The following is a 14,833-nucleotide window of genomic DNA, read 5'->3' on the forward strand; positions in this document are numbered from 1 at the left end:
CTGCCACAAACTGCCATTGGCAGCTTTTCATGGGGTCTTCTCTGCTGCTAACCTGGACCAAAAGGCTTTTTAATCTTTCAATCTACAGCTGCTGCCTCCACCATCTTCATGTGATGCATATTTCAGAATCAGATTGTGGGGCAGTTCGCTCACCGTCTTGCACAGATCAAGGGGTTCATTCAATCGGTGACTCCCCAAATTAATAAGGACTTTAGGCTGCAGCGTTATACAGTAAATAGAATTTTATTTTCTCCCAGCTCTGCAAGATTAGCACTGCCAACAGTCAGAGACCAGATTATGATACAGTTTAGGGAGTAACTATTTACAATTTACAGCAGTGTAAATATAATATAAGTACAAAAGCTAGGAATAAACAGACAAGGTACCGCAGTGTGGATTCGTTGTAAGCAAAAGTTTAAAGGGATGGCCTTCAATCAGTAGATCCAGTTGGGAGAAAAAAAAGGTCAACAGTGGCATAACTTACCAGGAACAGTAATCCAAGGCCTGCTACCACCCAAAGTATATTGCACTATTATTTCAAACAAACACCCCTCCCACCCAATAAAATAAATAGGACGTTCTTCTCTAGTCCGTCTTCTAAGGTGCTGGAACACGTGTGTTGCAAGTTCTTCAAGGTGATGGTCGTAGCCAGGACTGGGGGGGGGGTGAAAAGAGAAAATAAAAGGTAAGTGAAAGTAAACTAACCAATGGTAAAGTGAGATATATTCAATACACCTTAAATAGACAAGTCAGAAAATGATGGTTTATTACAACTGCTACAGGAAAACAATCCTGAATCAACTACTATATTCTAGGACACTGAAAATATAGTTTGAGATGCAGTTACTAACTGCATATAAAACTACATAAAACAAAGAAATGAAAGCTTAAGTATTCAGGCTGTAACAACATATGTTTCTTCTCTTAAAAAATAAACAATACAGAAACAATAACAGACTCATACTTCTTCTATAGTTTGCGAGTACATCTCATCTGGCAACGTAGCCAGAATCCTTTTGGCCATAATTTAATGGACTGAAAAAGCTCCTGTTAATGGCAAAGGATTGTCAGCCATTATATAGGGCTTCTGTGCAATAAAACTCAGGCACACCAGTGCATGTAGGAGGTGATTTAGTATATGAGTGGGACAGGCAATGATGATAGTGGAGAGAGATACCAAAGGTCTTGTCTTGGCAGGGGCCACTAAACAGTGTGGGGTACTCAGTATATATATGTCCTGAAATTTTTGCTTTCTTCTCTTCTAAGAGTTTAAAGGGATCTGATCATCTGAAAATCTTGGTAAGAATTTGTAGACTCTTTCACTGTTACTAACTAAGGAGTATGATACTGCCTTGTATGCACTGGATTATATACCATTCAATCACAATTCCATTTGGTCAGAGGAATGATTAATCAAGAAAGCAAACACAAGTGGCTGCCATAGTGTTTTCAAAATGGCATAGAAATATGCAACCATTGTAAAAATGTTATTTAGAAGGTCCCTCTTCCGAAATATATCCTGCATTCCCATTGATCGCTTTATTGTCAGCAGAAGAAGAAAAAATAGGCAAAGTAGTACAGCAGAGGAAGCCCTGACTTTAGGGTCTAAGAACCCCTCGCCACAGACCCAGGTCAGAACTTGGCTAAGGAAATGAAAATTCAGAGACAACAGCTGAAAAAAAAAAGAAACACTTTCATTTGTAAAGAGGCCTACATGTCATAAAGGTAAGATATATTTGGGATAAAGAAAAAATGGACAGAACCAGTTACTAAAAGACCTTTTGGTAAGTATCCGGAAGCAAGAGAAAAGAGATCTGTGCTTTAATTGGTCAAGATGTCTCTGAAGGTCTCTTGCATGAGCTTTGGAAAAAAACTGGGAGGTGAGCTTAAGCACAGTACTTATTTAAAATAGAAACTACTGCCTGAAGCAATATGGAGGAAAATGGAACAAGATAGGTTAGGATTGCTAAAACTTGTTTAAACCTCTGCTTTACACGTACACGTGAAAGTATGCTTTTCCTGAAAGCAAATATTTTTTCTTTAAAAGTGGACCACCTAGCCAATGGAAGCTCAGAGCAATCAAGAGAGAGAGATGTCCAGAGACAAAGATACCATCCCAGGAAACCAAGCTGGTTTCTCTGCTCTCTAAACACAACAGGAGGTATGACTATGGATGCAACGTTCCTCCTTGCCATCCCTGAGAACAGCAGGTGGTCTCTCTGCCCCATGAAGTGACCAACTGGCCACCCTGTAACTTAAGCTGGTAGCCTTAATTCCCATGGGTGAAGTAACATGATGTGTTTTGTATAGTTTTACTTAATTATTTGATGTTACTAGTGTACTATTGTGCTTAATAAACCAGTTCGATCCATTAATATAACTGGCTGGGTGTGGCTGGTCTTGGTCTCACTCGGATTCTGAAAAGATTTGGCAGGAATGTGGCCTACTCAGCTGAGTAAAGGGCAACACTCGTGACAAATCAGCCTTTCAAAAGGCCATTTAGTAAAAGGGTACCCCAATGAACAGCCCAGCTCATCACTTCGTTAAAATACCAGTTATTTTACGTTTTCAATGGAATTAATTTAATTTCATTTATTAAAATGTGTTTTTGCGGGAGTGGCAGGCTCCTATAAATCCACCGAGGAAATCCATATAGCGTCTTAAGATTTTGCAGAACTTTAAAATAAAAATTTCTCCTCAGCTGTTCCCCTCATAAGGTATAGTTGAGGTGGCAAGTACAAAGGCTTTGTGTTCACTGCGGTGAGGTACGTTTTGTGGTGAGCATGAAAAACATGGAGATCATTCAGGCAGGTATAAAAATAACAAAGAACATTTATTTGTGTTAAGACTGCTTTTAAAGTATCTTTCACGCACACAGAGGATTCCACTCACACCAGCCTGCCTTTGCCCAAGAAGTGAGACTGCTCATCACCACGGACAGGCCTCGCAACGTCTCTCCCAGAGGTAGAGTTAAACCACTCTCTGCCATGCATCCAGGCAGTGCTACTCTTTAAACTGTCTTGTCTCTGGCTGATGCAGACCCTAACTCACTACTGCTGTGCTTCCATCCCTCCGGCATTCAATTCCGTCCTCTGAAAGGTGACTAGATGCTGGAGCAGCACTTCCGTAGGCTCAGGTGTGAAACGGTTGGCTGTTTTACCTCTCGAGAAGAAGGCAGGACAGCCTCCCGATCTTCACAGATGCCAAGGACAGTTTCTTTTGCTGCTAGTCATTTTTTTCTTGACGGTGTGGAATATGCCTTCCATCAGAAGCCACTTCCGCTCCTTTGCCTCTCAGACATGAATACTGCAAGCAAAGACTTGTGGAGGTCACTTCATTCTCCCCTGGATCCCTTCCCCCACACGATGCCCTCTTTCTCTCCTCCTGACAACCTCCATGCCCTCTCCTGGCTTCCTCGTCCTCTTTCTACCTACCAGCCAGCCTACTTTTTAATCTGCCACCCCCTCCCCCTGTCTTCAGTTTGATTTATTATTCATGTACTGCATTTATACCCTGGGCTTTCTCCCCAACAGGGAACAAAAGCAGCTTAGATCACTCTTCTCTCCTTCATCTTATCCTCAACAACAACCCTGCGGGGTAGGATAAGCTAAGAATATGTGACTGGCCCAAAGTCACCCAACAAGTTCCCATGGCAGAGAGGGGGATCCAGACTTGGGTCTCCAGATCCTTGTGTGACACCCTAGCCCCTATACCACTCTGACTCTCAGCTTTCCCTCCTTCTCCTTGGGAAAAGTCCGGTGAAGCAGAAAAAGTTGTGCTATAGCAAACCACACAAGGGCCTTGTATGGTGGGCAACAACAGGCCCATCTAAGTTGCTCAGTTTGTGTGGCGGCGGCTGCTGGGCCCAGGTGAGTTGCATGGCATCAAGTCCTCTGGCAGCCACCTGCTGGCCTTGCTGAGTCACCCAAGACCCACGTAGCAAGTTGCCCAAGGGTGCTAATTCACTAGCACCTGGGAAACTAGCCCTGCCTGAATGCTGTGATCCAGTATGGGAGGCATCTTTAAAAGTTAACCCACGTCTGACTTTTGCTAGGTCATGAATATTAAACTGTTTTTAAAGGCAGACCTTTAAAACAAGGCATCACACCTTAAGCACTGCAGTAAACACAATCTGACAATGATTTGTTAAGCAAGTATATAAAAAATAATGATATAAAGAAAACCATCCCGATCAGTGCAATATGTTTCAACTTTGTTTTGTTCTATTGTGCCTCAGATTTTTGCAGCTGTGAACCTTTTTCAAAGGTTTTGATTTACATAAGGTCATAAAATGAAGAGATTAAGGAATACTCATTATAAAGTGAGGGTTTCAAATATGATAAAAAGCTATGTGTTCAGCATGCGTGTTAGTATATGAGACCAATTATTATTATTTCCAACAAGAAGGGGGGGGGGAGAAAACACAAACATAGTATGTAAGGCAACACTCACCCACATGCTATCTAAAGCACTGATTGATGGTTTAGTCAGAAGACACCACTGCGAGGTGAGGTGAACTACAAATCCAGGAAGAGAACAGCTTATTGGGTTACTGTGTTAATAAAAGCAAGCGTGAATTTAGATGTGTCTCCATGTTCCCACAGCTGTGGCTTTGGGACCAGAGTGCATGAAAGACGCACAAATAAGCATGGCTCTTTATGCTCTGTACAGTCCTGACATGCGGCAGGCATTCAACAAAAATTATCATCAATCTCAGCCCCACCTCAGTAGCTTAGACAAATGCAGTCTATTTCATGCACAACCCCTGAACCTGCTTCAAATGCAGTCTATTTCATGCACAACCCCCTGAACCTGCTTTACCTGGTGAATTTTTAGCCAAGGATGCCCCACCCAAAGGCACAGAGTCTTTCTTAACTAAAGATGCTAGAGTCCAAAACAGGACAGGGACACTTTCAGCTTCACTTTGTCAAAAACAACATAAAATACTGGGCCTAGTATTGCTGTTCCTCTTAATTTCTTTTAACGTTTGCATGCAGCCTTAATAGGGTAGCCCATACTCGCCCAGGGCTGACAGAAAAGCATGTCAGAAGTATTTGTATGCATTAAAGCAGGTCACTGTTTTCAGCAAAGCAGGCAAACAGGCATATGAGCTGAGAGTAACGTTTCATTTTTCAATTGAATTTTCATGTAATATTCCTAAATTTTCATGTAATATTCCTAAATTAGAAAGAACTGAACCTAATTTAACCCCCTGGGTCTCCTCTACTATACTCCTTCAAAATAAAAACAACCATGCTGATCTTCAGCAACCAGAAGAATAATCTAAAAATGGCTGAGAATGACCAAGGACGATTAATATGAGGAATATTTCCAATTATTTTCAACTTCTGTTAGAATTGTGAGAAAAACCATAGGAGAAAGAAGAAGAGGAAAGAGACAGGGTGTATAGTCATGATCTAAAACACCTGTACCTATGAACCATCATGTCTTGTGAGAGCGATAAGCCCTACAAGTAACACTCTGATAAACCTTGATTTTTGCCTATCATTACTTGCACAGGCATCCATCACCTTGCTGAAATTTAGATTCATACTTTTTTCAATTTCCACAATCTATAAGCAGCACTTTTCAACTCTGCTGTTCTCAAACAGGCAGCCATTTAATTGCAAATATGGATGGTTCTCCTGTTAAGTTTAATCAGGACTGGCAAGAGAGAACTTTACTGAACTGAGTCTGCATGATTAAACCTGCCAAAATTGGAAGATTGTGCATACCAAAGTTCCCCTTTTGCTTCTACAAAAAAACACTAATTGCTCAGGACACTGCTTGGGATTTCCTTGGCCAGTGCAATTTAAAAAATCCACTGCACCTTTAAGGTAGTTTCAGAAGATTTGTACATGCTGTCCCTGACCTGGTTTGGAACCACAAGGCAGATTTATGAAAAAAACTGCTGCTAACTCCTCAAATATAATTTTACCATACAGTTCTTCTGGGAATAGGGAGATGCCCAATATCCAAAGAGCACCTGCTTATTCTCTTACTACTGCTTACCACCGTCCGTGCATCTTCTCGTTCTAAGATCTTCTGTGCTTGGTCGGCAGGGAATTTCAGCACTGTGGTTATAACCTTTGCCATGGTCTAAAGAACAAGTGAACAATGAATTGGCATGACAGAGGTCTGACCTACCAGACAGCATTCTGAACGTTTTAAAATCCAAGCACTGGACTAGATCCCACTGTTTTGTTCTAGTAACAGTAATGCCTTCCTCTGGTGGAAGGAGCCTTCTCCTAGCACGAGAGCCTCTCTTATGGAAGGAAGGCTCCTTGTGCTGAGGCAAGTAGCACTTTTAGCAGAAGAGATCTGTGGGATCCAAGCCACTAAGTGTTATTTTAATGGCTAATAAAAGCCACGGCAAAAAGGAACAAAGATGTTCAATGAGCACATTACCTTCCTATTTAGTTTACTCGACAGATGGTACCTTACAGGAGTTTTTTGGGAACTAAGATGATCAAACGATCTGGCTGACAGCAGCGTAAATAATTGCTGCCACTAAACAAATCTAAATTTATAGTGATCTTATCGTTCCAAATGGGTCTTCCTCATTCACAGGATAATGTGTTGCAACAATATTTCGTTTTCCATACACTTTGAAAATATGGTCAAAGATTCCCAGTGTCCAACCCTTCACTCTTCTTACATAGGCTGCCAATCCTAACGGCACTTTCCTGGGAGTAATCCCCACTGAATAACATGGGACTTACTTCCAAGAAGGTCTGCCTAGGAGTGCTCCCATATAACCTTAACCACAATCTTAGACAAAGTATGGCACTCGACATGGAAATACACACCAGAGGACCTCTGAATAAGTAAGAAAAAAGTAGATAGGAAAAGAAAAGCCTCATGAGGTTATGTGTAGCATCTCTTACACTGGTGAAATCAGATAAGAGCAAGGAAAAGAGACAAGGACATCCAACGAGCTACTGTGATGGCCCAATTCATGTTGTTTTGACTCAACAGATCATGGCAGCATGTATTTCAGTGTGCTGTGTAATTGTAACAATTGAATTCCTTTTGATGTGGTGACTCAGCAGATACATCAATGCCCAGTTGTACATTGTAGAGATGCTGTGAGAAGTGTAACGAGGAGGTTTCAATTATGCCATTTATCTAACAGCAGCATGGAAAAAGGCCATACTGCAGAATGAAACAGCCAGCCATCGCCAGAATAGGTCTTTGTACTAATATTTACAGAATATGGGGAGATTGGGTTGTGCGGGAGTGACAGTAGAGGATGAAGGAGGCTGGTATGTGGTTTGGAAGACTGATTTCACTACATTTGGTAATCAGCCAAAACAGTTCGAAACTTTTTGCTTTCATTGTTGTAAACCTCTATAAAAGTGTCACTATGCAGCAGATGCGATATAGCAAAAAAGATCAATACAATAAACTCTCTGTCGAAGGCTTTCACGGCCGGAGTTCATTAGATTAGATTTTCCCTGTTGTGTGGCCATAGTCTTGGCATTGTAGAACCTGATGTTTTGCCAGTAGCTGTGACTGGCATCCTCAGAGGTGTAACACAGAACGATGGAGTACTCTCTGTGTCAAGATGAAAAGAAAAATGGTAGGCAGGTAATTTATATGTACTCCAGAAGGTGGGGTAGGGCTGAGTCATTATCTTGTAGGAGTTCCCCAGGCTATGAACATGCTAATGGAGGAGCTTTCTTGTCTCCTGAGGAGGTTCTTTTGTATGTGGATTGGCCGTTGAAATTCTAATCTTATCTGTAGTGCTACTGTCAGATGTAGAGCCTTTTGTGATTTTCAGGACAGGAAACCATGCCCTATTTATTTTTAAACTCTCTTCTTTCCTGTTGAAATTGTATGTTTATGAATTTCAGTGGCTTCCCTGTGTAATCTGACATGGTAATTGGAAGTGTTGTCCAGCCTTTCAGTGTCTTGGAACAAAATACTGTGTCCTGTCCCATATTCTTAACATGATCATTATCATTATATGCCCAGGACATAAGAGATACCTTTGTCTCACGGCCCATCATATATTCGAAGAGCACTTTCCTCAAGTATTCAAACTCTGTAGGCTCACCAAAGAGAGACACATCAGAATGGCGAAGATTCCCATCTGCATAAACAAAAAACAGTTTATACAATTCTGCTCTTACACAGCAGTCTGCATACCTGTTCCAGCTGGCCAAATTTTAAATATAAGTGGTACTTAGGTACATAACACAATCATCATAAACACATCTATCTAGAATTATTCCTAGGTCTATTTCAAAGGGGCTTACTCCTAACAAAATGTCCTCAGGATTGTAGTGTAAATCAGTGATTGCAGTTATGGTGTTTTTGTAGGGAAAAAAAAGGGAAAGGCACTAAAATGTTTTTTTCAGTAAGACAAAGAGACATAACAGCATCAGGCAGGACCAGTTCAGGTATACATAGCCCACAACCCCCTATAGATTCCCATTATTGGTTCCTCCATTCTCACCCACAATTCACTGTCTCATCCAAGAGTTTGGGGGGGGGGGCAACAGGGGGAGGGCTTCTAGTGTCCTTGCCCCACTGATGGACCTCCTGCTGGCACATGGTATTTTTGGCCACTGTGTGACAGAGTGTTGGACTGGATGGGCCATAGGCCTGATCCAACATTGGCTTCTCTTATGTTCTTACATTCTTGAAGACAAGGCTTATTTTTCTATTAATGCCCATGTACTGAACACCAGTTTAATAGTCTAGCTGTTCATTATACTAACATGCAATGTAACCTTTGCTCAGAAAAGTAAATGGAACTCCAAACACACACACATGCACTTTGCATCCCTGCTCCTTGAAATACAGGACTGTTAACACTAAACCATGGGAAAGGAAGGAAATGTAATCCATGTACAGTTTTTCCCATTTTCAGGTGTGTTCCTGCAAATATTCCCACTTCTTCCCACAGTCTGAGGCTGTTTTAAATGTGAACTGCCATATCCAAGCAAATCTTTGCTTCGCTGTCATGACCAGAGATTGAAGGGAAATGTGTAAAAATCCCTCTTTCAACACCACTAGATATCTCTAAAACGCTGGATTACATATGTATCAAATGGTAGCTACTGGTTAGAGAAGCACCTTCATTTTCATATCACCATGGACCTCCAAGTATCTTTATATAGATATATTCATGCACACAAATGACAAACTTTTTATAGTTTCGTTTTCAAGATAGAAAAAATTAAAAAAGAAAAGACATCCAAATTTAATGACAAGCCACAATCTATGTTGCAGGAAAAAAAGAGTTTCAACTTGTTAACATTTGGAGTGAAAATGAATGAAGTCATCAATTATGTTTTATTTATTACTCAGGAATGGCCATGTCCACACTCAGGAGAATGTACAGATTGTGAAGTGGGCAGAACAGAAATTTATTCAGACATCTCACTATGTCAAGCACAACCGCAAAAGGCAGTATGGATTCTTCTCATACTACAAGAGCTGAGAGTTCAGGTTATTGTGGCACTGCTGACATCTGCACAGATAATCCTTACAATTAAGAAGAAGAAGAGATTGGATTTATACCCCGCCCTTCACCACCCAAAGGTGTCTCAGCGCAGCTTACAAACTCCTTTCCCTTCCCCTCCCCACAACAGACACCCTGTGAGGTAGGTGGGGCTGAGAGAGCTCTGACAGAAACTGCTCTTTTTCAAGAACAGCTCTTATCAGAACTACGGCTTGCCCAAGGTCATCCAGCAGGTGCAAGTGGAGGAGTGGGGAATCAAACCCGGTTCTCCCAGATTAGAGTCCGCGCACTTAACCACCACACCAAGCTGGCTCTCTCACTTAATCACCACACCAAACTAAATGTCCACTTAAGAGTTCGGGCATGAACCAACAGATATCTCTCAGTTTGCAGTTTAGTGTTCCACTAACAGCTACTTATGCTATGAAAATGTGTGCTTTTTCAATTCAAAAAATCAATTTAAAAGTTGCAAGTTGCAACTCAATTTTTTTTAGAAAATGTCATTAAGTATTCCCAACAGGGGAAAAAAAATCTGCTCTATAAAGGAATGTGTGTATAGGAATTACATTTGGAAACATCTATGAGCAAGTGGCAAACCTAGTCAGCATAATAAAAAGTAAAGAAATCACCCTGCCAACAAAAGTCCGTATGGTCAAAGCGATGGTTTTCCCGGTAGTAATGTACGGCTGCGAGAGCTGGACCATAAGGAAGGCTGAGCGCCGAAGAATAGATGCATTTGAATTATGGTGCTGGGGAAGACTCTTGAGAGTCCCTTGAACTGCAAGGAGATCAGATCATTCAATCCTAAAAGAAATCAACCCTGACTGTTCCCTGGAAGGCCAGATACTGAAGCTGAAGCTCAAATACTTTGGCCACCAAATGAGAAGGGAGCATTCACTGGAGAAGACCCTGATGCTGGGAAAGATTGAAGGTAGAAAAAGAAGAGTATGGCAAAGGATGAGATGGTTAGACAGTGTCATTGATGCAACGAACATGAAATTAAGCATATTCCAGAGGATGGCAGAAGACAGGAGGGCCTGGCGTGACATGGTCCATGGGGTCGCAAAAATGCGACTGAACAACAACAACTAATGAGCAAGTACCGATAGGAACAGGTTCTAATATATTTACAGATTGTCTTTATTCATAGCCCTTTGCCATGTTTCAAGTATATATTCCTTTATAGAGGAAAACCAGAATTAACCCAAAGAACTGCAACACAGCATGAAATCATAACCTGACAGAAGTCAGCCTTTCCCCAAGGTCCCCTGTCCAGGTACATAGCAAAATCCTTACGGGCCGACTCAACACAAAAGACCAGCACGGACTAAGACTGGGAATGCTGATGAAATGCCAGTTGTCATTAAGTGTTAATGTGATCTTACACTGGTGACAAACAGCCATAAAGGACTACTCCTTTTATCTCTTCTTTGCAGATTATTTCTGAGGCTATTAAAAACATCCCTTACCCCAAATACACATATAGAAAGCTTGATCACGGCATGGTCACTCAGAACTGCATCCTGCAGAGCGCCATCAGACCAACACACACACACACACCCCGGGAGTGGGTCTAAGTTTGTAGCTATGCTTGCTTTGCAAGTGTTTTCTTATACATTATTTCATGCCTCAATGCTAAGACAAACGTTCCTCACCTCTGTAAGGTGTTGCAACCGTCGTGACGTACATGCCCTTCTCATAATTTTTCAATCGGTCTTGTAGTGTATGAATCTAAAAATAAAGTGACTGATGATGAGGGAAAAAACAAACAACTCAGGTAACTTTGGAATATGTTTAAACTCTGATGTTTAATGAATGAAACATTACAAAAAAACCACAAAGCTATCAACCACCCTAAATGTAACAGCTTGTGATTGCTGTGATTGCTGAATATTTTGTATCTAGTCTTGCTAAATTTATCATCTTGAAATGTGCTGGTTAATATCACCAAAGAAGGGGATATTGTACTTCTTTCCATTCAAGTAAGCTCCAGATGTCTAGTCCAATATCAGGTATATGGATATGTCCTACACACAGACATGAAGCTGCCTTATATGGAATCAGATCACTGGTCCATCAGTCAGTACTGTCTACTCAGACTACTCAGGTTATCCAGGATTTCAGGGGGAGGTCTTTTTTACATCACCTACTACCTAATCCTTAACTGGAGATTCCAGGGATTGAACCTGGGAACTTCCATACGCCAAGCAGATGACCTGCCAGTAAGCCATGTTCCCTTTCCTACCCCTTCCTTGCTCTTAGGAACCCTTCAGTATTGCAGGAGCTCTTACAGGTTTCACTACCCGTTCAGTGAAGTGGAACCTCCAAATATACCAAAACCTGAGCTCCTCTATCTGGTGGCATGAATGGGAAACTGTGTGGGCAGAAGAGCTCAATACAGCCACAGCAGCACACATGGGAGTCTGGAATACACCATACAAGATGGAGACAGGTAACAATATTAGAAATTTTAATTAGTTGGAATCAGTTTAGCTGTCATGCCTTCCCCAACAAAACTTCCTCTGAGAACTATGGTTCCGAATAGGTGCCAAACATTTCTTTTCCCTTGACTATTTCACAGTACTGCACATGACAGGTAAGTCAGGACATTCAAGTAATTTTGAAATGGATTTAAAATTTGTGAACTTGGTTTTGCTGACTTCGTTGTCTAATAATCTGAAAATGGGAGATGGGGAAACAAAGAATGTTAGAAGGTCTTTAAAAGTAATTTTGTAACTAGAACATGGTTATTTAGTGTACTTGAGCCCTAAACTGAAAATTCCTTCTTATTGAAAGCAATTCTTTACCTGTTCTCTGAATTCTTGCTCTTTCAACTTTGAATCATTGATAAGTGTTGTCTTCTGGGCTAGCTGGGTCTGAAAACACAAAAAGATTTCAGCATAGCACATGTACACTTGGAAGTGCATGTTGTCTTGTTAATTTTGCCCAGTACTGAACACATGTAGCTGTCTTAAAGTGAAGCAGAACGTTGATTCTACCCAGACTGGCAGCAGCTCTCCAGGGTCTCAGGAAGAGGTCTTTCACATCACCTACTGCCTTTAACTGGAGGTGCCAAGGATCAAACCTGGGACCTTTGGCACATATTGTATACATCATAGGAAAATGGCTAGAGGAAAAAATAAAAATCTATTCTGTTTGAAATTGAATCCATCGAAGATGAAAGTCCTGAGCCTGAGCTGGGGGAGTGTAGGTTCGGGGATTAGGCTCCTGGGATTTGACGGGGCACTGTTGGTGCCTGCACCAAGTGATACGAGCCTGGGGGTGATCCTGGATGCCTCACTTTCTATGGAGGCCCAAGGTCACTGCCACTGACAGGTTTGTATTTTATCATCTTTCGCAGGTCAGGCAGTGGGCCCCTTATCTCTCCACCCTGGTCCTGGCTACATTGACCCATGCAATGGTCACTTCCAGGCTAGATTACTGTAATTCACTCTACACAGGCTTACCCTTGATCCTGACCTGGAAATTTCAACTGGTGAAGAACGCAGCAGCTCATCTGCTGATTAAAATGCCTATGTGGAACCTGGGACCTTTGGCACATATTGTATACATCATAGGAAAATGGCTAGAGGAAAAAATAAAAATCTATTCATAAAGCTGTTTGAAATTGAATCCATCAAAGATGAAAGTCCTGAGCTGGGGGAGTGTAGGTTTGGGGATTAGGCTCCTGGGCCTTGACGGGGCACTGTTGGTGCCTGCACCAAGTGATAAGAGCCTGGGGGTGATCCTGGATGCCTCACTTTCTATGGAGGCCCAAGGTCACTGCCACTGACAGGTTTGTATTTTATCATCTTTGGCAGGTCAGGCAGTGGGCCCCTTATCTCTCCAACCTGGTCCTGGCTACAATGACCCATGCAATGGTCACTTCCAGGCTAGATTACTGTAATTCACTCTACACAGGCTTACCCTTGATCCTGACCTGGAAACTCCGGTGCAGAATGCAGCAGCTCATCTGCTGATTAAAATGCCTATGTGGGCGTGTACTCAGCCAGTGCTCCACCAGTTACACTGGCTACCTATTGAGTACCAGATCCGTTTCAAGGTGCTATATTAACCTTTAAAGCCCTCACCAGTTACACTGGCTACCTATTGAGTATTAACCTTTGAAGCCATGAGCGACCTGAGACTTGCATATCTAAGGGACTGCCTCTCCCCATGGGCCTCACGCCACTTTGTGCTCCACTGATCAACATCTACGTTACCCCAAAGGATAGCCTCAACTAGGGCCAGTGCCTTCTCTGTCCTGGCCCCTACCTGGTGGAACATGCTCCCACTTGAGAGCAGGGCCTTGAGGAACTTATTACAGTTCCACAGGGCCTGTAAAAGGGAGCTGTTCTGCCAGGTTTTTAGTTGAGGCGGTGGACACCCAACTAATTGGCCTCCTTGTACAGAGGCTAACCTGTATAGAGGTTGCCCTGCATAGACGCTGTCTTGACCAACTGCCCATGCAGAGTCCTAGGATTATTTGAGTATGACCCCAATACCATCAGTATGGCTTATAAGGGGGTTGAATTATTAATCACCATCTTTTAATTGTTTTTCTGGTTTTAGCTGTTTTTTTAGATTTAATTGTATTAATTTGGTGTTGATTGCTATGCACTTTAATGTTACCTGCCCTGAGCCTGTTTGGGAAGGGCAGCATATAAATTTTATTAATTAAGTCGCTCTTACCTGAAGATCAGCTATTGTTACCTAGAATAAAAGAAAAATTAACATCAAATAAAATCTTTTGGAACAGAACAGAAAACAATACGAAATATTTTGTACTCAAATAAGTCAATGTTAATTCCGTGTTCAAGCTTCCCACCAGCCTCCCAACGTAGATCTCTGATTCATATGTGCACAACATTTGATAGTACCAATGTTTATAACACAGACCTTACTGCCAAGTAATCTATCATAATTTCCATTACATAAAACCAATTTATAATAAATATCCATTACTGAAAACACTTTGTCATGTCCAGAATTATACCTCAGTGGAAATATATTGAAGTCTTACAAAGAAGCAGTCAAAAGAAAGACATCAGAACTAATGTTAAATATATCTATGTTGGAAGCTGTCAGAATTCTTTTCTTACTATCTCCACAGGCTCTACAAAAAGGGAGGGAGCATGGGCTGAATAAGGGCCAAGAGAAGATGCCACTTTATGCTGGAATCCTATGCCCCAGTTACACGTGCTTTCATCCTATTTAACTAACAAGACATAAATGGATGCAAGAGGAGCACGACTTTGAAGTTTGTTTCAGTTAGCTCAGGTGTTTATTTTCTTATGCTGAAGAAACTGCTTCTGGTTAAACAGACACAAGAGTGTGCTCTAACCTGAACAACACTTACAA

The 14,833-nt window shown here is 41.7% G+C and overlaps 1 protein-coding gene across 2 annotated transcripts in view; it reads right to left on the reverse strand.

Moving 5' to 3' along the window:
• Positions 1–288: 288 nt before the first annotated feature.
• GOLGA4 (golgin A4) overlaps positions 289–14,833 on the reverse strand; it is a 74,229-nt gene continuing 59,684 nt past the window's right edge. For both annotated transcript variants that reach the window (XM_015405747.1, XM_015405746.1), the window contains 6 exons: positions 14,165–14,185; positions 12,280–12,348; positions 11,128–11,203; positions 7,992–8,095; positions 6,013–6,099; positions 289–654 (listed from right to left, as the gene is read on the reverse strand). In XM_015405747.1, coding sequence (XP_015261233.1) covers positions 631–654; positions 6,013–6,099; positions 7,992–8,095; positions 11,128–11,203; positions 12,280–12,348; positions 14,165–14,185 — 381 coding nt within the window. In that variant the 3' untranslated portion in view covers positions 289–630. The remainder of the gene's footprint in view (positions 655–6,012; positions 6,100–7,991; positions 8,096–11,127; positions 11,204–12,279; positions 12,349–14,164; positions 14,186–14,833) is intronic.

The sequence above is a fragment of the Gekko japonicus genome, unplaced genomic scaffold (assembly GCF_001447785.1).
Source record: "Gekko japonicus isolate JY-2015 unplaced genomic scaffold, Gekko_japonicus_V1.1 scaffold58, whole genome shotgun sequence".
Classification (NCBI taxonomy): Eukaryota; Metazoa; Chordata; class Lepidosauria; order Squamata; family Gekkonidae; genus Gekko; species Gekko japonicus.